Source organism: Erithacus rubecula, assembly GCF_903797595.1.
Source record: "Erithacus rubecula genome assembly, chromosome: 3".
Lineage (NCBI taxonomy): Eukaryota > Metazoa > Chordata > Aves > Passeriformes > Muscicapidae > Erithacus > Erithacus rubecula.
Window position 1 is genome coordinate 4,015,736 of NC_136689.1, and position 23,114 is coordinate 4,038,849.

At 41.2% G+C, this 23,114-nt stretch overlaps 1 protein-coding gene across 1 annotated transcript in view; it reads left to right on the top strand.

Annotated features, from left to right (window-relative positions):
• The first annotated feature begins 13,782 nt into the window (after nt 1–13,782).
• Nucleotides 13,783–23,114, top strand: part of DLEC1 (DLEC1 cilia and flagella associated protein) — a 34,426-nt gene continuing 25,094 nt past the window's right edge. Inside the window, exons 1-13 of the mRNA XM_079300287.1 lie at nt 13,783–13,953; nt 14,937–15,077; nt 15,619–15,775; nt 16,320–16,430; nt 17,340–17,491; nt 17,748–17,965; nt 18,193–18,274; nt 18,661–18,748; nt 19,553–19,726; nt 20,507–20,643; nt 21,560–21,652; nt 21,896–21,986; nt 22,865–23,027. Of these exons, the coding sequence (XP_079156413.1) occupies nt 13,867–13,953; nt 14,937–15,077; nt 15,619–15,775; nt 16,320–16,430; nt 17,340–17,491; nt 17,748–17,965; nt 18,193–18,274; nt 18,661–18,748; nt 19,553–19,726; nt 20,507–20,643; nt 21,560–21,652; nt 21,896–21,986; nt 22,865–23,027 (1,694 nt within the window). The 5' untranslated portion in view covers nt 13,783–13,866. The remainder of the gene's footprint in view (nt 13,954–14,936; nt 15,078–15,618; nt 15,776–16,319; nt 16,431–17,339; nt 17,492–17,747; nt 17,966–18,192; nt 18,275–18,660; nt 18,749–19,552; nt 19,727–20,506; nt 20,644–21,559; nt 21,653–21,895; nt 21,987–22,864; nt 23,028–23,114) is intronic.

A 23,114-nucleotide genomic window follows, 5' to 3' on the forward strand; every position in this document is an offset into this window, starting at 1 on the left:
CATCTGGATTATCCCCTTTGCTCTCCAGCCAGAGAGGTGAGGCTGGAAGGAGTTAAATGTCAGGCAGGCTGGATGAGGAGTCTGTGACACACCCTCTAACACAGATGTCTGTATGTAAAGGTGCCAAGATCATCAGCTGAACTGGAGCCTTGCAAAATAGAGATCTCCCATTTCTCTCACTCCTACCCCCCTTTGCATTCTCCTCCTTTGTTTTGTACACACAGCCCAGCCCAGGCAGCAAAGAGTGGTCCCAGAGCTCAGAGCCAGAAATGGTTGAGGGTTTGATTCCACAGTGAACCATAAATCTCAGCAAACCTACAGCAAAGCAGTTTACCTGTCTCCATTCCGAAAGCATGACTCAAGTGTTGACTTAATTGCACACAGTGGAAGGAGCAGCTTTTCATCTCACTGGAATGCTACACCACCCCAACACTGAGTGTTTCCAATGGAGAAGATGCCTCCTGGCTGCCTCTGCCCTTCAGAGTCTCACACACACCCTCCTCACCCCACTGAAATATTCCCAGCCACCTCTCCAAAGGATAACAGCAAAGGTCTTTGTTTGCTTTGCAAAAAGCACTCAGGATTTCTGCCACAGTTACAGAGTGTAAGAAGCATTTGGGGGTTCTCTGGCCAGCAGGGAGCTTTGGCAGCCACGTGGGGCTGGTTTTGTTAGCAGGAGAATTACAAAAACCTACACAAAAGAAAATGTCATATTAAATAGAGTTCATGTCGATGCAGAAGTGGGACAGGAATTCTCAAGCATTTTACTTATGGTCTGGCTGTTCACTGAAATGTTTGTTTACTGGTTTAGATGGGGTGTGCTACTATCCTCAGATCATCAGGTCTCTCTAAATCCTACTCTCATATAAATAGATTCATAGAATCATGGAATAGTTTGGATTGGAAAAGACCTTAAAGCTCATCTTGTTCCAACCCCCTGCCATGGGCAGGGACACCTTTCACTAGGCTGAATAAATAAGTCTACAGCTGATGGACAGCAAAATGTCAAATTGCCTTTTTCATTTTGGGAAGTGCCAGAACTCTCCCCAAGGAGCCAAGGCCCTGCTGACTCACCTGCTGTAAAAGCAATCATTACTCTTTGGCTATCAGTGCTGTCTTTCATTAGCTGGACACAGCTCTTGTTGCTAACACTTCCCTGCCCATGCAAGATCTGGGATTCCTAGGGCTGATCCTGCCACTGAGTCTGCTCCACCCCATATTTACCTATTGGCAAAATTTCCCAGCACTTCCAGGTTTGCAGCACCTGCTGGTCCCTCACTTGCAAGGAACACATTGGACTGGGGGGAAGAGCAGCCTCGTGGATCTGCAGGAGCTGGTGGAGATCAGCACCTTTGGAAATCAGGTTCCCTTAGGAGATAAACTGGATAAAAAAGCTCATGAAGGCGATTTATGACTGTAAGAACAATGAGATTATTGGTTTTATGGACAAGTCACTGGACAGATTAATTCACCATAGTTTATAAACTAGGCTGGGATGGAATTAAAGCAGTATCATGCAGTCAGGAAATGGGAAGGACAGCCAGATGCCTTGTTTATCACCAAGGACAGCTGTGCCAAAATACCTTCAGAGTAAATGATATTGATGTATACATCTGCATTTAAACCATTTATTGCAGCAGTTACTCCCATTCAGGAGAGCTGTACATGGCCACAGGAAAAGGAAGCAACAGATGCTGGGATGTGTAAAGCTAAACCTGCTGCTGGCAGAATCCTGTACGAGTCCCATTAAAATTAATGAGGTATTTCTGCTTGAGCAGAAGATAAATTCGACTTGCTTAGCCAGAAATACACCTACCTGACTTACTGTATCTTAAGTATCTCAAAGGGTTTTCCCTCCACTCAGACTAAGTAATCAAGAGCAGTAACCACCAAATAAAGCAATAAAACAATCAAAGGAGACATTTATTACTGTATGGTCACAATTATTGACTTAGAGATTTGACAGTTCAACAGGTCTCACATTGATTTCAGGCTGAAAAATTATAGAAAGATAGAATTAAAAGCAAGATTATGCATAATATTTAGAAATTGAAGTCCTAGGTTCCTCTGGGTATTCCAAGGAGTTCATTATAACTCTTGGAATTTTAGTATAAAGGAGATAGTTAAATAATTTTACATCAGTTTGACAGTGCTTGGTATTTAGACATCTCACCAGTTTTGTCTTCAGACTAATTTTGTGCTGAAAGTTTTATTTCACATTTGTTTACCCCATTTCTCCCACTACAGGACAGATTTTATGAGTCTCTGAGAGTAATTCTTATGCATTTCCATGCTTTAACAAATGTAGATATAAGTAGGCCCTCTTATGTTAAATTCCCTGATTTTCAATATTTTGATTCTGGGAGGACGAAAATGTCTTTACCAGAGAGTTGTACAGAAAAGTCCATTTAGTCTAAAACACTTATAGGAAGATTTTTTGGGGGGAGGAGACCCTAGAGATTTCTTTTTAAGCTCTGAAAAGCTCATCTATGAACAGTGAATGAGAAGCTTGAAGAAAACATGGTGCATTCATCTCATCAGCTACTCAGTTCAGTGCATCAGTAAACACCAGGGATCAGCCACACAATGCTATCATTTATAACTGTGTGAATGATTTTGTGAATCTGACCATTAACATGAAGTTACTGTTGCATGAATGAGAAACAATAACCTAATTGGGGAAACTAATGATGTACTAGAGTTGTTGCAGTGAAAACATTACATGGAGTGATTATCTCTGTTTGGAAAGAACAGCAGGAGGTTGGTCCCAAGGTCCTGCTGCTTTTATCCATTAATGGCTCCTTCTGATATTTGACAGGATGAGAGGAAATGGCCTCAAGTTCCACCAGGGGAGGTTCAGATTAGATATTGGGAAAAAACCCCTTCACTTAAAGGCACTCCAAGGCTTTGGAAGGACTCCAAGGAACAGACTCTACAGGGAAGCTGTGGATTCAGCATTCCTGGAAATGTTCAAAAGTCATGTGCATGTGGCTGCAGGGGGCAGGGACAGTGTGGACACAGGCTCAATGATCTTGGTGGCTTTTCCACCCTTAGTGATTCTGATTCTCTGATCCCAGATTACAGCTGAGCACACACCCCAAGCTTCACAACCACTGATGTCCACGTCAGCAAACTGATTTCTAGCCTTAAAAGACCACAGTCCTTTGGCTAAATCATCTGCTGTCAGGAATGCCTGACATGCATCTTCTTTTTTGCACTATTATCTTTCCAATAGCAGTGGGGTATACAGGTTAAGTATGGGGGAGGGTTGATGATTAATGTCATAATGGCTCCTTTTAATATACTTCATCTGTCAGCTTAATTCCCTGCAACTGGGATAATCACAATAATTAGATGCAATTGTTCAGATCATTACCTAATTGCAGCTTTTTTCACTGTAGCCGATTCATGTGACTTTTAAATGTGCAGAAAAGATGGAAAGTCTGAATTACACCTCTGTTATAGAAAATCCTAGATATAAGAATGCCCCACAAGTTTAAACTGCACATGAGGATCTTGTGATTCCAGAGTGGGCAACACAAGTATCAGGGATGTTGCAAGTAATGCACTTTTATTTCTGATCCCAAAGAGTTAAAACTATGCTTCACATCAACACAGTAACATCAGACTTCCCTCCACCTCCATCTGAACAAGCCATGCAGAATCAGAAAATGTTCTTGAATTGCAAATAGCTCCAGAGCAGATGCTTATGCAGAAGGTATGCAAAGAATTCCTGTATCTCCCTGGTCCTAATGGAGAGCCAGCATTTTTGGTGTTCATTCATAAACAACCATGCTCTTTAAACAGCCAAACATGAAATGAAGAGAACAACACAAATTGAAACTTAGGGCCAAAAAAAAAAAAATCAACCCAGACCAGAGGGCAATTTATTACTAGATTGATTTTTAGATTAAGATATTTCCTAAATAAATAAAAGGATGAACTTGTAAAATTCCCTGAAGTATTCATCACCTCTGATTTAGCTTCTTATCAGATCTAGTTCCATTTTGTAAGATGAAAGTTACAAGCACAGCTCAATAAGCTGTCACTGAAGAGAGAGGAGCTTTTGAAAAGGATGAAATGGACCCAATTAAGATGCTGAAGTATCTCAAAATAGTGTAAATACCCTTCAGAGAGGTGTTTTGAATCTCAGATCACAATCTCTCTCTTTCTTACAAAGGGAATGATGAACCTTTGCTATAAAAGCAAAGTAGAACTCAAGTTTATATATAAAAGTACAACTACTACTTCCAGAATCACACATTTATACACCTGATAGAGTCAAATGCAGCCTCATTCCTCTGGCCAGCAGTGTTATTTGGGTTTTGGAAAAGAAAACACCAAGGGGATATCAGGATGTAGAAAGAACCACACAAGTTGCCCACTTGAGGAAGTGTTTTATTGGGTTTTGGTGCCTCCTCATCAGTTTTGCAAGCCCGGTGCAGCCAAAGCAGAAAGGTTGAATGACTCATTTCCTTCCTGCTCCTGTTGTCAGGCACCTCAACCATTGAAGCCTTCCCACAGACACGTCTCCCCTGCAGCCAGAGGAGCCCTGGTTTGAGCCACTGCACACGGATGTGCCTTGGGAACAATTCCCGGAAAGTCACACGCAGGGCTGGGAGCACTGCTGGGATCCCAGCTCCGAGCCTGTGGGCTGTGCAAGAACCAGAGAATACAACTCTGGAACTCCCACCTGACTTTGTGGCACCTCAGACACCTCCCTAAGCTCCTTGGGGCTTCCCTCATTCACCTTGTCACCTGTCCTTGTGCCCACCATGTGATGTTTGAATTGTGAAAACTTCACCCTCCTTGCTGTCTCTGGCACTTGCATGGTGGAGAAGAAGGGGAGAATCCCTGTCAAAATCTACTTTTCTACAGAAATAGAGGACAGACTCCTGCTTTTTATCAATGTTGGATCTCCTTTGGATGAAAGGTAAAAAGGACTGCTTTGCCAAAACATAAGACAACCCAACAAACCAGCTTTGGCTGCTTAATGAACAGTTTCACTTAAAAGTGTTGCAAGCCTGTGGGGTTTCAGCACACAAACACACCAGAAGGACGTGATGGGACATGTTCTCACTGGTTTATACCTTATATTCTCAACTCCAATCAGGATAAACCCCTGATGTATTTCATTCCAAGGTACCAGCTGCAGTTTGGGTTAAAATGAGCTTTTGAAGGGTTTTTCACACTTTCTAATGCATCAGAGATAATTCTATGCTGCTGGAGCAGCACAGGAGTGTGTATTTTTAAGGCCAAGTGCAACCAAAAAAAAAAAGGATTCACCCATTCCACTTAATACAGAAAAAAAATGGAGAAGCCCCCACATGCAAGCATTTCTTCTTGTACTAGGTAACTGGCTCTTTCCAGGTCAAAAGCAACACTGTAATGAATTTCATGTGAAAGTGTAACACTTTTGGTTATACTTTGATTTTTAATTAGTTGTTGACAGTTTCTGGGTGCTCCTGGAGGGGGGAAAACTGCTGCACCTCAAACTTAACAACTGTAAAAACTGTACTTCATAGAAATCTCCATGTCATTTCAAGTGCTGCAGGTTGTCCCAGCTGGTCACCTGTTTTTATTCCTCAAGGCTGCCAGGCCCTACAGACCCTGGATTAATGTATGGATCCTGCCACACATATACTATGGATACATCCCAGTATATGTATTATGTATCTTTGGGCATCTTATGACATGAGGGAAATTGTAGGCAACACTAAGAGTAAAATCTTCCCTTGGGAGACCTTTCCTTACTCAGAACCCTAAGGAAACTGCTGTTTTAGAAATAAGTCCCAACAAGTTAAAAAAAAAAAAATGTAAGTAGCTCCTAGAGTAGCCTGCCCAGAGATAAGTTATGATACAAACACAATCAGCTTAATAGATGGTTGTTAGGTGTGGTTTACTGCAGGGCATAATGGGGAGAAAATAATTTTGGGACCTCCACACTGGGGCTGCTCCTTGTCTCAGTGCCTGTAGTGAAGGCCAGTTAAATGGCACTAAATGAAGGTGAATGGAAACAACTTACACCTTGTTTCATGATTTCCTGGGCATGGTAAAAGGGTACCACTGATTGTGTTCTGCTACCCCAGGCAGGAAAGAAGATGCTGATTTTCTAGGCAGGTCCCAGTTCCTCTGGCTGGTGAACTCACTGCCTTTGATCCACTGCAGGGCTCACATGGAAAAGCACATACAAGCCTGATGGTTTGGCTGAGCCAGCCTTATCTTTGCCTACCAGCAAAAATTAAATAATACACTGGGAAAGTGAGGTGATGGCACAGCTGTGCATTTTGCTGATGACAGACTCAGTGTGTCCTCAGGACATCATCACCTCTCACACTCTCCCATCCCAGTGGGATGGATTTTCTTTTTCTCATACTGAGTTATCTTGACTCCTACAAACACTGTTTCCAGTGAGATTCCTCCCAATCCACAGGAGCTAGGGCACAGTTTGGAGAAATTAAAAAAAATGAAACCAGGCCTCTTTAGTAAATCCAAATCTCTTCTATTTCATTCCAGGTCCTACAGCTTCCTGCCCTCTCCTTGTCCTCTCCTTGCTCTCCAACCCTTAGCAGCAGATGACATTGTGTTACCTGGGATTAATTTACTTATGTCCCTTGCAAGGGCTTTTGGAAATTGCTCTAGCAATCCATACTTATGTTGTCCCAAAGTGAATAGACAGCCTCCTTGAGATGATGTTTTGGAACTAGAGCAAGATGTTCTTGGTCAGTTGTGCAGCCCTAACTCAGCTGGCCTCTGGGTCATCCATCTGTGCCCAAGTTCCTGGGGATAAACGGATAAAAACCCATTTAAACCAACCCTATTCATCACCCTGAAACAACATTTCCAGGAAAGATATTCTTTGGAGCTTAACCTAAATTAGGAGTTTTCTGAGACCTGAAAATAACTCCATGTAAAAGGTAAAAAAAGTTTTTCTCATTATGTTCTTCTTGGAGAGGTTGGAATTTCTTTTCCTTCTGAGTTAGGTGGCAGTTCCTCATTTCCCTGCAGTTTACAGGAAGCAGATTTTGAGTCTTCTCCATCTTCTACACCAAATATTCAGACCTCACCCCATCCTTTACCAGCCAAGGGCCTTGCTCAGCACATCCTCACATTACAAACACCTGGAGCGCAGACAGGCATGGAAGAATGATTTGCATTTTTCCCTCTAACTAATTCACCTGATTCATTCACCCACACCAGGAGAGCAGAGGAATATCTGCAAATAAATTGTGTCTGACAGTTTGCTGAGAAAACACTTGCCAGATAAAGGTAAGAAAAAAGGAGTTTAATTCCTTGTGCACAAGATCACAAGACAAGAGGGGTAACCTGGTAAAGTACTGAGGCACTGGGACATCACAAGCACAAGCCATGGTTTTCTGACAGCCATGGCTTGGATGAATGAGCCCAGACAGGGAAATCACAAAAGGATAAAAAATAAGTAGTAGGGGGATCTCAGACAGGAGCTCCCAAGGGTGACAAGAAAAGCAGAAGGAACAGACTGAAAGTTTCTCCTCTTCCAAGGTTTATTTTTGCATTTATAAAAATCCTGGCTGCTGTGTTGAAAGAACTTCCAAAAGAACTGAAACCCAGAAGGGAAAAAAGATCCATATTTCCTGCTAAAAAGTGTCAATCATTGGGTTGTTCCCAGCAGCATAAATTAGCTGTGGAGTTCTGCCATGGCATTCCAGATTGCTTCCAGGATAGAAGAGGTTCACACAAATCTAATCTATGTGTGCATATATATATATATATATATACGCATATGTATATATGTATGTATAAGCAAACCTGGAATCTGCAGGTCTGGGATACAAACACCTCCCAGTTATACAAACACCTTCAGTTATATCCCTGAAGGGTGGATGAATACTATTAAGCATCAGTTAAATATTTTTCTACAGCAAAATCTTTAAGATCTGGAGAGATGAAGGCTGTGGTCCACCACCAGGTGCCAAGAAATGGATTTATACCAAAACTAGCACTGAGTAGAGCCTTTATGATCACAAGGGAAAATATTCTGAAGTGTAAAAATGTTAACCTTGTTCTTTAATTTGGAGGCAAAAAGTACATCTGTAAGAAGAAGCCAAATAATGGCTTGTAAATCTATTTCCTTGTTAGTTTTCATGGACTCCTTATAAATAATTGGTGGAACACCATACAGTCATGGAAGCACAAAATGAAAATCTCTAATTTTAACAAAAGATGTCACTGGGTTAAATTGTTCTGGGTTAGAGAAAATAACTTTTGAGAAAAGGAGGTTAGACTGTAATCCATTAACCCTCTCTGACCCAGGAACATCAGTGGAGTGGGAGCCTCTTGTTCTGCTCTGCTTGAGAGTAACAAACAGTGTCACACCTGCACTGTGTCCTCCAGCTGGATCTCTGTGGTGAAGGATCCCAGGATCTCTGTGTGGAGTGGTTCCATGGAGGATCCCAGGATCTCTGTGTGGAGTGGTTCCATGGAGGATCCCAGGATCTCTGCATGGAGTGGTTCCATGGAGGATCCCAGGATCTCTGCATGGAGGATCCCAGGATCTCTGCATGGAGTGGTTCCATGGAGGATCCCAGGATCTCTGTGTGGAGTGGTTCCATGGAGGATCCCAGGATCTCTGCATGGAGTGGTTCCATGGAGGATCCCAGGATCTCTGCATGGAGGATCCCAGGATCTCTGTATGGAGTGGTTCCATGGAGGATCCCAGGATCTCTGTATGGAGTGGTTTCATGGAGGATCCCAGGATCTCTGCATGGAGTGGTTCCATGGAGGATCCCAGGATCTCTGTATGGAGTGGTTCCATGGAGGATCCCAGGATCTCTGCGTGGAGTGGTTCCATGGAGGATCCCAGGATCTCTGCGTGGAGTGGTTCCATGGAGGATCCCAGGATCTCTGCATGGAGTGGTTCCATGGAGGATCCCAGGATCTCTGCGTGGAGTGGTTCCATGGAGGATCCCAGGATCTCTGTGTGGAGTGGTTCCATGGAGGATCCCAGGATCTCTGCATGGAGTGGTTCCATGGAGGATCCCAGGATCTCTGTGTGGAGTGGTTTCATGGAGGATCCCAGGATCTCTGTGTGGAGTGGTTCCATGGAGGATCCCAGGATCTCTGCGTGGAGTGGTTCCATGGAGGTTCCCAGGATCTCTGCATGGAGTGGTTTCATGGAGGATCCCAGGATCTTTGTGTGGAGTGGTTCCATGGAGGAACCCAGGATCTCTGCATGGAGTGGTTCCATAGAGGATCCCAGGATCTCTGTGTGGAGTGGCTCCATGGAGGATCCCAGGATCTCTGTGTGGAGGCGTAGCCTATTTCCACTCTAATTAGAGTGATGTATCTGCCCAGCCACTGCCAAAAAGGGATGACTGGGCCCTTTGTATATGCATTTTCCACATGCTTCTCCTACTTGTTGGGTGTGTCTGGTTTGTAAATCCCATGTGGCCTGAGTGAAATTACAGCCTAAGTATTCCAGCAGAAGCACAGCAATACCCACAGTCATGTTTTAGAGAGGGACAGATTTCTAGGTACAGGAAAGAAGTGCAGGAAGCACAGAAATGCTTAAAATCAGGAAATGTGAACTGGAAGCAAGTGACTTGGCTGACTTATGTCAGGAAAGAGTCACAGAATAACCCCACATATAATAATAAAAAATATCCAGGTGGAACTGCCAGTTGCAGGTAATTTCAGACTGCCTCCAGGAGAACTGGAAATGACCACAGCACACCCAGAAAGGTCAGATCTGTAAGATACAGATTGTCTCCAAACTAGGACACTTGAAGAAAAAAAATCTTTGGCAGGACAGAAAAGCAGTGCACTGGGAGAATCCAGCTTTTTGGCACTTTTCACTTGAAATTGAAAGGTCATTTCTCAATTTTCCTTATCTGCAGATTTTACTTGGGTTTTAAAGTCATTCTGTGGATGTTGGTTTTAGTTCTTCTTCAAGAAGGAGTGACTTCCATACTAATATGCAAAGAAGATCTGAATTCCAGTGATACCTGTTTGGCTGCCTCTGTAATAATTACAAGTTACTGCATAGTTTTGCCAGTGAAAAGCATTTTGCCCAATACACTGGTAAGAGAATATGCCAGATTGCATAGATGGAAATATTAATGCCTGCTCAGTTGCTTAATCAAAACAAAGATTTAATGCAATGTTTGTTTTTATAGGCTTTCCTGAAAACACGGAAACCTTAACAGGACCACTGGAGGGCAGCAATGTCCAAGTGAATAATCCATCACTGCACTTTTGGGAATTACTTAGTGAAAACCCTCCAAAAAAGCTTAGCAAAAAAATACAGATAATTAGAAATTATTTTCTGCTGCCCAAATGCAAGAGTGCAAAACAGTGCAATTCCTCCAGAGCAAAAGGCAGCACTGCAGTGTCAATTCCCTTGCTTTTCCACATCTAAAGAATGCCACCTGAAATCTGTAACAAGCTTGTCTTGTTTCCAGAAAATACTAAAAATATATAAAAATACCCGGTGTCTTGATTCTGAACCCCAAGGATTTGTGTTGTTTTTTTTTTTAATAGATACAAATGCCAAGAGTATTTTGTATATATTGATATAAATTTGAATCATATTTACATTTGAGCTATGCAAAAGTACATACTTCTGAATTCATCCATACTGCTGTATTAACATAAGGGGAGCAAACCTTTGATTATTATTTTTAAGAGGATCCTAAATTTCATAATTTCAAAGAAATCTTTCAAACACCAAGTGGGTGAAATCACTATAATGAGTGTTCCCTCTCTAAAGAAATCCACTGACATTAGTGAAGATTTTGGGATCACTAGGAAGATAAATGTATGAACTTTTCCACAAGCATTGAAAGAATGCTATTCCAGTGTTTGCACATTTAAGGAATACATGTTAACAATAATTTAAGATTATAGTCAGACACAGTAGCCCATTGGTTATAAATACAGAAATAATAAGAAATGTAATAGCTGACTTGCAGACCTAAGACATAACATCTATGTATATTTTTCATAAAAGAGGAATGAGATAAATAAAACTGGTATGGAGCTTAATATTTTTGTAAAAAAATGTAAGATACAGTTCCATTCTGCAATTCTGTTATGTACACATAACCTCTTGCTAAGTAACTGAGATCCCTGTTTGCATTTAAATCACATCCAGCTATTTTATATGCAAAAATGTTCTGTTATTGTCAGTCTTGGCAAGGAGAAAGGAAGAGCTGGGCTTGTCCTATCACAGTTTCATTTGGCACCTGGATGCCAGAACAAATCACCTCCAGGACTCTTATTTTGTTAGATTACAATGGGAAGGACCTTTTCTGATCATGTGGCTACCAGAAAAAAATAAGAGGTTTGGACAACACCTGAACTTTGAAGAGTCTTCATGGAATAACAAGGAATATGTGGGGAGCACCTGGGGAGTGTGACCAAAATAAATACAGAAAAGCAATACGATCCTGACAAAACATGGAGACTGCTTTAAAAAGTGGAATAATCCATATTTTAGCATAATTCATGATTTCTCTAATGTCTGTGACAGGCATATTTTATTTCAGATTAGCTTGTTCCTGGTCCTGTAGACTGAGAGCCCATTAGCTGATGGAGTAGATCAGGTGATCCTGGAGAGCTCAATTTTGGATTTGTTTCCTCCAAGAAAAATCCCCCTGTGCTCCACACTGCACACAAGAATCAAGGTGGGGCCCTTGGGCGTCTGTTCAGATCCACACACCCAACCCAAACCTAAAACCATCATAAAATTCAACCTTACATGGTCCAGAGGGGAAATCCAAAGTAAAACACCTGGTAGAAGTCATACACGACAGTTAGATAAAGTGTGTACTTTTACACATACAAATATTTATACCTCTATATTTATACCTAAAAATGTAGGATAAAGTTGAAGTTTGAGGTTTGTTTTTTTTTTCCATTTCCCACATGCATGAGTCTCTCTTCAGCCTTTGGAACTTAGGTATCTTATAATGATGATAAAGAAGATTATACAGATGCAAATTGTTCTTAATGCTCATCATATTTTTATGAAAATATGTGTGTGTGACATACAGATATGTGAATTAAACAGTTTTACAATAGGAACTGTGGCATTTATTTTTTAAGTTTATCTGAGTAAATGATGATGGCATATAAATGGAAATCTAAGGAAAAATATCTCATTGTCATATGGGAAACAATTGTGTATTGCTCTGGAACAGTGGTTTACACCCCTCCTTCTGATCCTGCAGTTGGCTTCTGGGCAGACGGATCTCACCTTCACTTCCAGATTTTATGGACTGTACTTTGAAAAACAAAATCCAGCTTCTAAGCTGAGATGATGTGCTTGGCAAGTCACTGAAAGACAGTAAAGATGAAAGTACAGAAAGTTTTTTCCACAGTCAGTTTTCATGTGCTTCTATATACTGTTTTAAACAAAAACATCTACTTTACTGTCACCATTTTAAAGGCTGGGAAAGAGCTCTTTTTTAAAATGCTGAATTTTACTAATGTTCCAGTTAGCAAACAGATGTTAAAATCAATTGTAATAGCACGTGATGAGAAAAGTTGGACTTCTGATATGGAAACATGTTAAAATGTGCATGCAGTGAATCTTAAAGGCGAGAATCTGCAAGCCTGCACAGAAACAAAATTGTTTGAGAGCACAAATTGGAAAAAAAAGCAGCAGAGGGAACTGGGAAAGGGGCTCAGCCTGGAGAAATGGAGGCTCAGGGGGGACCTGTGTGAAGGCAGTGGTAGAGTCACCACACCTTGGAAACCTTCAAAAAGTGTGTGGAAGTGGCACTTGGTGACAAGGTTGAGTGGTGATCTCAGTGGTGGAGTAATGCTAGGACCTGATGATCTTACAGATGTTTTTCATCCTTAGTGATTCTGAGGGTCTATAAAAGCTGTGAACCTTTTCTATTGCAAAGCACAGGTACCAGGTCCTGTCCTTGTCAGACATCTGTGATTTCTCTGCTTTAATTTCTGGAACAAGACAGTGCAGATTTGCCAATATTTCTCTTGGGCAAGCTTCCCTTTTTCACAGGAAAATTAAAACCACAGCAGTGCCTCTGGCTTTAACCTGCTATTTTATTCCAATCGCAGACTTTGGTGAGCTGAGGACCTAAAGCTTGTGACACCCTGTGGTCTCAAGTCCATGTGCCATATGTCTAAATAAACCAAGCTGAATTTCAACCACCCACATTGTTACTGTGGGGTTTATACCCACAGCCTTTGGCTTATCTGTGAGTAGAACGACACCTGTTGGTAAATTCCAAAATTTTTTGCCATAGTTATTTTCCCTTCAGGGTGCAACATTGGCAACTTGCTGAAAGCTCAATAGAGCGAAAAAACCCTGACAGCAATGGAGGAGCCCGGGGGCCACAGTCAGATCCCTTCACTCTGAGCAAAAACAGCGGAGCAGGGGGAGCAAAAAGAAAGAATAAAAGGCAGCAGGACAAGGAGAAAATCTACACCGGGATGGTTTCTCTGGAAAATATCACAGGATCCAGCGGAGCCTGTTGTTAGCAACCAGTGTACACAGCCAGGCGCGCAGGCAGAGCGGGAGATGGATGCCTTGGGGCTGCTGATGGATATTCCCATTCCCAGCCCCATGAGCTTGGCTTCCTCGTCCCACCCGTGGGCAATCAGGAGAGGATTTCGCCTCTTCGCTCAGCTCCAGCGGTGGAGGGGCGAGCACTCCCCCACAAAGTCCAAATCCCCTTCGCAGGTTGCAAGAGTCGGGGGGCTCCGAGGGGCGATGGCGGCGGGGAAGGGCAGGGGGGGCACCGCCATTGCCGGCCCGCCCGCGCCGTCACTGGGCAACGGCGGCGCCGGGACCTGAGCAGGGGCCGGGCCGGCCGAGCCTGAGGAGAGCCCGACTATCGACACACGGGTCTCAGCGACATGGCTGAGGGGAGCCCCGGCTCCGACAGGCAGGATTCCGACACTGGGCTGGACGTGGCTGAGGGGAGCCCCAGCCCCGACCCTCAGGTAAGGCAGCGGGGCTGGGCAGCAGTGGCACAAATAGCGTAGCCCCAGTAGCATCACAGCCCTGGAAACAGGCTCACACAGAGACCTGCACTTAGGCTTGGGACACACAGACACACACAGACACACGTACAGACTCACCTGCACACACAAACCCTCTGCAAACAGCATCGCACACAGAACACCCTGCAAGCAGCTTCACACACAGACCCCACCATGAACAGCCTCAAAAACACACTCACAGTCTCACACAGACCCTGCTGCAAACAGCTTTTCACATCCCTGCACGTACAGATTCCCCTGCAAACAGCTTCACACACAAACCCCCATACAAACACCTCAAACACACAACCCCCTGCACACACAAACCCCCAAACACCTCAAACATACAACCCCCTGCACACACAAACCCCCATACAAACACTTCGAACACACAACACCCTGCACATACAAACTCCCAAACAATCAGCCTCACACACACAACACCTTGCATACACAAACCCCCAAACAAACACCTCAGACACACAACCCCCTTATCATACAAACACCTCACAACACAACCCTCTGCACACACAAACCCCCATACAAACAGCCTCACACACCCTGGGGCACGAACACACATCCTGCACAATCACTGACACACACACACATATTCCCTGTGCAGGAATCCCCTCATATCTCCCTCCCACACACTCTCCCCGCTCACTCAGCCCCATCCCTGCACAAGCCATCACACACTCTTGCACAGAGAGCTGTGTCCATCACCATCACCCACATGTCCAGCCAGCACAGACACACTGTCCCACAGCACACACACACACACACACACACACAGACATCCACACCTCAGTGTTCATGTGCACACACATCCCCTTTCCAGGTACCTTTTCCCATTTGCTAATTGCAGCTGTTTGCATGCACCCACTGGTCTCTTCCCATCCTGTCTCTTGCCTTAAGCTCTAAACATCCTCATTTTCTTTTCCCAGGACATCTCCCATGTGCTGGCTAATGCCTTTAAGGGCCTGTACACTGGAGATCTTTTAGATGTGGACATGGCAACAGACTGGATTAAGTCCCAAAGAGAAGACGGTGTTAATCAAGACAGTTATACAGATGAGCTAGAGGAGGTACAAATCCAAACCAAGTCAGAGTTTGAGCTCTTTAGTTGCTACTTAGATCTTCTGTAAAATAAAATTTAAAGGCAGGTGTTGATCCTGCAATTGACATCTTAATGGAAATTTACTTGAGCAGAGTTTCCTACAGAACCTTTCAAGTAAGTTAATATTCACAGGATCCTTCATTACATTGTTATCTCTTGTTGGCTTTTCAGACACAGAATACAACCAGTAAAAACAGTAGCCTTTTAAATGCTTATTGTACTGGCTGGAAACTTTCCCTGTACCTGCTGATCAATGGCCCAGGTTCTTATCTTGTCATCCTTCCAATAGCTGTCGTCATTGTATAAAAGTAGAAGCTGGATGATTTGAGACACAGGTAGTTTTTTTTCTGTTTTGTGTCATCGTGGAATGACAGTGTTTTAGCAGGCCAGTTGATGCTTGTAAAGTAGTGATGTTTTACTAACATGTCTATATTTACCTCTCAAAGACAAATAGAAACATCTGCCTGTAGCAGCTCAAATTTCTCTGTGTTCCCCCATGCCTGTGGCAGCTTCTGGCTGAGTATAAGAGCCGACTGGCAGAAGCTGACAAAGCTGAAGAGGAGATCATTAAGGCACAGGCCAGAGCAAAAGCTGAAGAGGAAAGGGTTCTAAACCAGATGAAGAGTGTTGCAGGGGAAAATTTCCACAAACTGGGGCTGCCACCAGGTGAGGATTCTGGAATGTTGCTCCCCAGTACATGCTTATGGTACCTGGACACTAACCTGGGGTTGGGTTTACATAACAGAACAACTTTTGAAAGATTTTGTGCAGAACTTCAAGTAGAGTAACATCTATTTAACATTGAGAAACTAAACAATCAGGTCATGTTCAAGGTATTAAATTTGGATTGGGAGGTTACCACCTAAATATTACAAGCATGCATACCTTGATATATAGCAGCAAGAAACAGATTAACTGTTTCTCCAGTGGGTGCTTAGCTGGGTTTGAACTGAATTTAGATTGATGGAGATGCATGTCCAAGTTTTGGAATTAAAATACCAGATTGTTTTCTTTAATATTATGTTCTATAAAATATAATATATATAATATTCTATATCATATAATATTATTTTCTATAAAATAATATTACCTGACAGGGAATGAGGTGTAAAAACAACATTGTTTTGGATTGATCAAGATAGTTTTGTTTTAAGGGGCTATTATTTTGCTTTTTTTGATTGTTTTTTGTTTGTTGGGTTTACTGTTGCAGTGGCATCCTCTTTTAGGTGGGTTGTGGATAATAAACTTCTCAGAAAACATAATTTAATCTGTCCTGAGGATTACATCCCTGAGAAAATACCTCTTGCTAAAGCACCAAAAGGTAAATTTTGAAGCAGAAAGTCATTTAGACTTTTTAGAACACTCTGTAACTGAAGTATTGGAGGATGTAGCAGATCTGAGTATATTTTTATAGTTTTCTGCCACAGCAGAAGGAACTCTAGTATTTTAAGCATAAGATTCCACTAAGGGCACATTTTCAAAGTATAACTGGTAAATTCAAAACTCGTGAATTTAGAAGCTCTTAAATATGATATTTAATCGTTATTGTATTTTTGTTTACAGTTATTTCAATCTCACACAAAAACTGCCTTAGTGTTCTATATCTGTCCAATTTCATTACCACAAAATTAGCTGCAACTACCTCTTGGATATAGAGAAGAGAAGCAGTTACATTAAAGTAAAAACTATTTTCAGTGAAATACAATTTTATTCTTTATTTAGGGTTTAAAGTTTTCCAGTTCTGGAAATATATTGATTTTATTTGCATATGAAGATCAGTGAGGAAAATATTTTGGACAATGTCAAGACTTCTTTCTTTTATTTATGTGAGAGCCAAGATGAAAGGTTTTAGGATCATTGAAATGAATTTTTTGAGTCCAGCCAAAACTAACATTTCAGAGTAATAAACTTAGTCACAAATTTCAAGATGTGTTTTGGTTTTTTCCATTGTAATTCCAAACAAAGTGAAAAATCTCACATCCCTTTTAAGGTTAGCATATCTTTCTGGTAGTAATATAACTGTATACAACCTGTTTAATTACTGCTTCTAAAAACATTCTTATTGAAGTACCAAGTTTTGTTTGTACAAAATAAGTTCTAAAAGTATATTGAATTCTAGAAGATTTTTGCCAGCAGCAAACCTTAAAATAAACTCATACACCTATGCTTAGACCAAATACTTGTCGTTCATGTTTTCTTCTTACAGAATTTTTTTTTCTTTGAATTGCAGGAGAATCAGAACCTGGATACCTGAAAGGGGCACATAAACAACGTGCTTTTTCACTGGATGAGAGTATCTCCCTGCCTGGCAGTGTGACAAGTGTTTCTTCAACTCTGTCCTCTACTCCAGACTCCAGCCTCCAGGCTAAACCCATGAGTGAGGTACATTTTACAAGTTAGTTTTAGTCTGCCTGATCTGTGAGGCCTGTTGCTCTTCCTGCAGCAAAGGGTGAATAGTGACCCTTTGTTGATTTGACTCCAGTACTTATAAATATCTGTTAAAAAAAGAATAAATATTGTGCTTTCTATATCAATTTTCATTGCTGTGTAGCTTTAATTACACGTGTGCGGCTCCCTTTTTCCTCATCCACAAAATCACTGTGTTTAATGGTGCACTGTGCATTCTTGTTTTTCAAAGAAAACTAAAGCTCCACAGAAACGAGCTGGGAAAGACAGTAAGTCCTGGAAAGCAGAGGAATTAAGTGAGTACCTCTCCAGACTTGAGAAAAGTGAGAATTTCTTGAAGAACCCACGCTTTTTCCCACCAAATACTCTGCATGGAGGCAAATCTCTTGTAATTTCTCAAGAAAAAGTGGAAGAAATCATAGCCAGAAGAAAAGCAGAAGATGCCAAAGGGTATGCAGTGTGTAGAGTTTCTGGATTCTGGGCTGGAGCACGCTGAGCTTCACTGTAGAATTGCTGTGGAGCTATTTTGAGCTAAATTTCTTACATAGTCTCTTAGTAACAAAGCATGTCTCTATGATATTTTGGTTTTGCCAAAGGAGACATTTTGCAATTTCTCATTTTATCAATATTTAGAGAACAAGACAGTAAGATAACATCTCCTTTTTTTAATCTTTCAGTGATACTTCATTTGTTCCTGTGTTTCTTGCCAGTCCACCTTCTGTCCTGTTTTCTTATGATAAAGCTGGACAGGTTTATGAGGTGAGAAGGTTCTTTGTGGAGAGTTAATTCTGCCTCTCTGAAGAATTATATCCTGTCATGATCTACATATTTCACTCAATGTTCAGCCTTTCTGAATTTTAATAAAAATCTGAGTTTCTTCTGTATATTCAATTTATGACCCTTTAACTTCCTTGAAGATAATTCATCACACCTGCCACTGACACAAACCAGTGAAGACTAAATGGGCTCTTCTCAGTCTCTGCTTTGTTTGGTGCTGTCTGATTCAGCCTCTGTTGAATAAACTGAGACTTTGGGGTTGGTGGTGATGATGATAGTTACTCCTAGCAGTAGTACCAGGGAATTGCAGATATTTTAATGAGTGATGATAAATACAATGGAGCATTTTGTTTTCTTTTCAAATGAAGATGACTGTGGAGCTACGGAACATCACTTCAACAGGTCAACATGTAAGACTTATCCCCCCCTCTACTTCAGTATTTTTCATTTGGCCAGGTAAGGGTTCTTCTTCTGCATTTAAAATGTTAACACATTAAAAATCTAATTTACCTGCTCTAACAAAGATTTTCCAGAGATATTCTGTTTGGTTCTGTTATCCATAGTGCTCAGTTCTTTAGAAGCTGAAAAGCTGACTTAGGGCATTCACATGCAACTCATAAGTTTGAGCTCTTAAGATTGAGATGGTCTAATGAGGAGTTCAAGAAGACTAAATTAAAATGTTTTATGATAGATCTAAATGTGTCTGTGGAATACCTAGTCTGAGTCTTATCCAAAATGCATCTAGGAACAGATGTAGTTTCTACTGAAAAATTAGGAGGAGAGGGCAAGAAATAACACACTGCAATAAAGAAGGATAGGTTAGAGGAAAGTTAAAAAAATTACCTTTCCTACAATAGGATAGCCAGGCACTGGGGTAGATTGCTTAGGGAGATTGTGATACCCCAGGAATTGGAGGAATATTTAGAAGTTAGATGCCTCCATTGAATTCCTTTTGTCTTGTGGTAAAGCAAAACTGGATAATGTCTCTAAGTTTCTCCTCACTGTTTTCTGTGTTTATGAGGAATATATTTCAGACAAAGCAATCTTTGAGATCCCTGGAACATGTACACATTCCCAGATTGCACTGCCTCATATGCTCATCCTTTTTTATCAGCTTGACTTAGGCAATAAATGGGGGGAGTTTACAGGCACCTTTCCAGAGGAAGATGTGATCAGAAATACTACTGCCAATTTAGGGAGGTTTTAATTTTTTACAAAGAAATATTCTGCCTTTTTTTTCTTTTTGTTTTTCCCCCCAAGGAAAATATCCAGGAAAGAGAGGAATGATTGCTCCTGGGATGGCATGCCAGTATGTAGTCCAGTTTATTCCTGAATATCTGGGAGAGTATGAAGATCATATATTAGTGGAGAGTCAACTATCAGAACCTTTTGTCATCCCAATCCAAGCTAAAGTATCACTTCCAGTATTAACATGTTAGTAGTGTCCAAATACTAAATTTCTCTAAAGTTAAGCAGACTTTTTTTTTTTTTTTTTTTTATTCAACTGTCTTCAATTTTGTGTCATGAAACAAATGTGGAAAAAATTGGCAGTGCAGTTTCTGCATTTTGATATCTATCTCATTTTCACTTATCATAGATTTATTAGTTATTAAAATGTAATCCTATTGGATTTTTCCTCAATAATTTGTTCTTGCCTTCTTAGGTTTTTTTTCCACTGTATTAGAGGAGTGAGTAGGGGCCAAATTCCTAGATTTGTATTTTGTTGATTCCTGATCTCCCAATTTTAATTACTAATGCTAAATATTATGGAATTGTGATTTAATTTTAACTATTTGATGCTATTCAATAATGTTTATGGAATGTGAAATTAATGATATATGGATATTGAATACCTGCACCTCTCAAATATCTAAGCTCAACTATAATAAACAGGATTACTTTTGCAAAAAATTTGCTTTGATTATTTGGAAATTCATCTTCCCTGTTTTATTGAGCTTTTCTAAAAAAAAAATCATCCTTTTATAATTTAATAATATTTAAGGAAGAAAGATCATCTTACAACTTTAAAATGTAAGATGGATGTAGAAATATACATCTCAAGACTGTCCAACTTTGAAATGGAAAGAATTTGAGGGGGTTTAGGATTGCAAAACATGGCATGGTCTCATGCAGTAATGTCTGTAAAGTGTTATTTAATCAGCAGCCTTCATTCTCTCTGGAGTCTGATTTTTTTTTTTTTTCCACTCCTTGCAGTGCCTGACAATATAAACTGTGGTTCCTGCCTTGTTGGAGGAATAAAAACAACAGCAATTTTGTGCAGAAATGAGGGAGCTAGGACTGGGAATTTCTCTATAGTGCCAGAGAAAGCCTGGCCAGCTCAAGATTCTGGGGTGAGTGATTAGAGGGGAAATACTTGACCCAGCATGGTGTGGGTGCCCTGTGTGAAGGCTCTTTGAGCCAGTGTATTAGCACAGAAGTCACAGGGCCTTGCTGGAGACACCTGCATTGTGCCATTCCTTCAGGAATTCACCTTTATCCTGATGACCAGTCTCCCTGGATGGCTGTACCTTCTTCTTCTGCTCTGGTTCTCCTGTGGAAGGGGTTGTCTTGCTCAGGGGAGAGGTAAACTGAGGTGTGGATGAGGGAGAAGAAAACTGGCTTGAACTTTAACCTTTTACTTGAAGCAGATAGAAGCTCTAGCATTGCTTGAGGTAATTTCTTCTCCCTCCTCAAGAAAAACATCTCTTACTGACCTTGCTGCAGCTGTAGACACAGCAATCCAATCCAATCCAATCTTGCTCTGTAGCCCCCATCACAAACCAGGGCCTGACTGGGATGGACAAAGGATATAAAACAGGACAGGTAGACTGGGATGGACAAAGGATATAAAATGGGAGAGGTAGACTGGCATTTTTGGTGCTGGAGAAAGAGCAGATGGGCCAAGTTGCCCCTCCAGAGACTCAGTGAGTTTTAAGCATGGAGAAACAGACAGAGCCCCTCTGTCCAGCAGAGCTGTTCTGCTCTGAACATGAGTACTGGGGCTTCTGGCAGTCATTTGTCTTCAGAGACTGCACTTTCCCTCCTGCTTTCACCAAGGTCATTATAAAGCAGAGAGCATTTGTTTTTTAATTAAGCCATATTTATGATCCATGCTCTTTTGAGATGTGTGAAGAAAATGTATGGCAAGAGGTAGAACAGTGATGCTCTATTATATTGCCTGTTTCAGGTAAATTTTTAAACACAGCAACCTGATTAATTTAATTTATTAATCTTTTTTCTTCTTTTTTTTTTGTTTTAATACCTTAGGTGGCTGCCACTGCTGATTTTGTGATCCAGGACCCTTTTGCAGTCCAGCCTGCTGTTTTGGAACTAGCTCCAGGGCAGAATGCAACAGTAGAGGTTAGTGCCAACTGCTACAGAAAGGGTTTTTACTTCACCAAACAAAGTAGCAAGCAAGATCATTTTGGAAGACCTGGCTGGACCTTGCAAGTTTGGGTTTATGTCAGCAAAAACTGACTCTGTTTCTTACAAGATCTTTCTGGTCATTAAAACTGTCCTTAAGTGAATATTTGCAAATTGAAATGGATTACTTAGGGGTGAAAAATCAGTTACAGACCTTGTTATTTACCTTCTCTCTTTCAGATAGTGTTTTTCCCTTCTTTGCCAGAAGCCTCACAGCAAACATTCACTGTTTTGTGTGACAATTATCCAATCAGTTATGTTACAGTCACAGGTTTGTTTTCACCTTTCTAATTCTGTAGATATTCAGATAATGTGAGTGATCGTTGGTGTGAAGTGATGGTAACATTTTGTGTCACTGGATTAAGCAAATACTGTGTCCCCTGCTAGCATTTTTTTATTGTATTGTTATTACTGCTCCTTCTCAGTGCATGGAATACACTGGATTCAGAAAACATTGAGCTCTTAACCTTTGGTGGGCAAAAATCCAAATATAAACTGTCACCAAGCCACAGAAAAGAAATGCAGTTGTCAGGTGCAACTCACCTCTTACTTTTCTGTCAATAAGGTAACTTGACAAACTATGAAACCTGAGGTGTAACAGGGCAGAAATGAACCTTTGGGCACATCTTAGATGAAAGCATTCAGGAGAGGTAGGCAGTCTTTTGACAAGCTAATGAAACCAGTTCAAATTCTCGTAAATGTTGGTGCTTGTATTGTAATATAACTGTGAGTGCTATAACATGAGGCTTGGTTGTCTTTTGAATCAATCTATCACATGTATTTACTTTGGATTTTTTTAATACATCATTTGCTCTTATTTTAATTTTAATATAATGCCCAAAACATCTGGGAGCCACATTAACCACTGTAAACACCCTGCTCATGGTTTCAGTGAAACCATGCTGATGTGAGTGAGCTGAGGCTGTGGCCCTGAAGTCCCTATCTGTGAAATTCATGAATATAAGGTCTCTGTTAATACATGTTAATAAACACATCAGGAAAATATTGTACAATTAACACACTGGAGTTCTGAAACTTGAGGAAAAAACAGATATAATCAATGATGGCCACTAATGACATTTGCTATTGATGATGTGAGCTATGTTAATAGTCAGATGATAAACAGCAATACCTAAATATTTCTTCCAGGGGCTGGAGAGTTGATTGCTCTGGAGCTTTTGTTTGTCACAGGGGGAGAAAGCAAAGCTCAGCTGGGTGAAGTCACTGATTCAACAGCACAACACCTCATACGATTTGAGCCCCAAAACCCACACACCACTAAGGAGAAGACACTGGTTATAAAGAACTCCAGGTAGGTAGCTGCTCTTAGAGAAATGCTCTGCAGTCTGGGCAAACTGCTAGGGGTCTCATTTGTCATACTCTGTTCTCTCAAGATGGA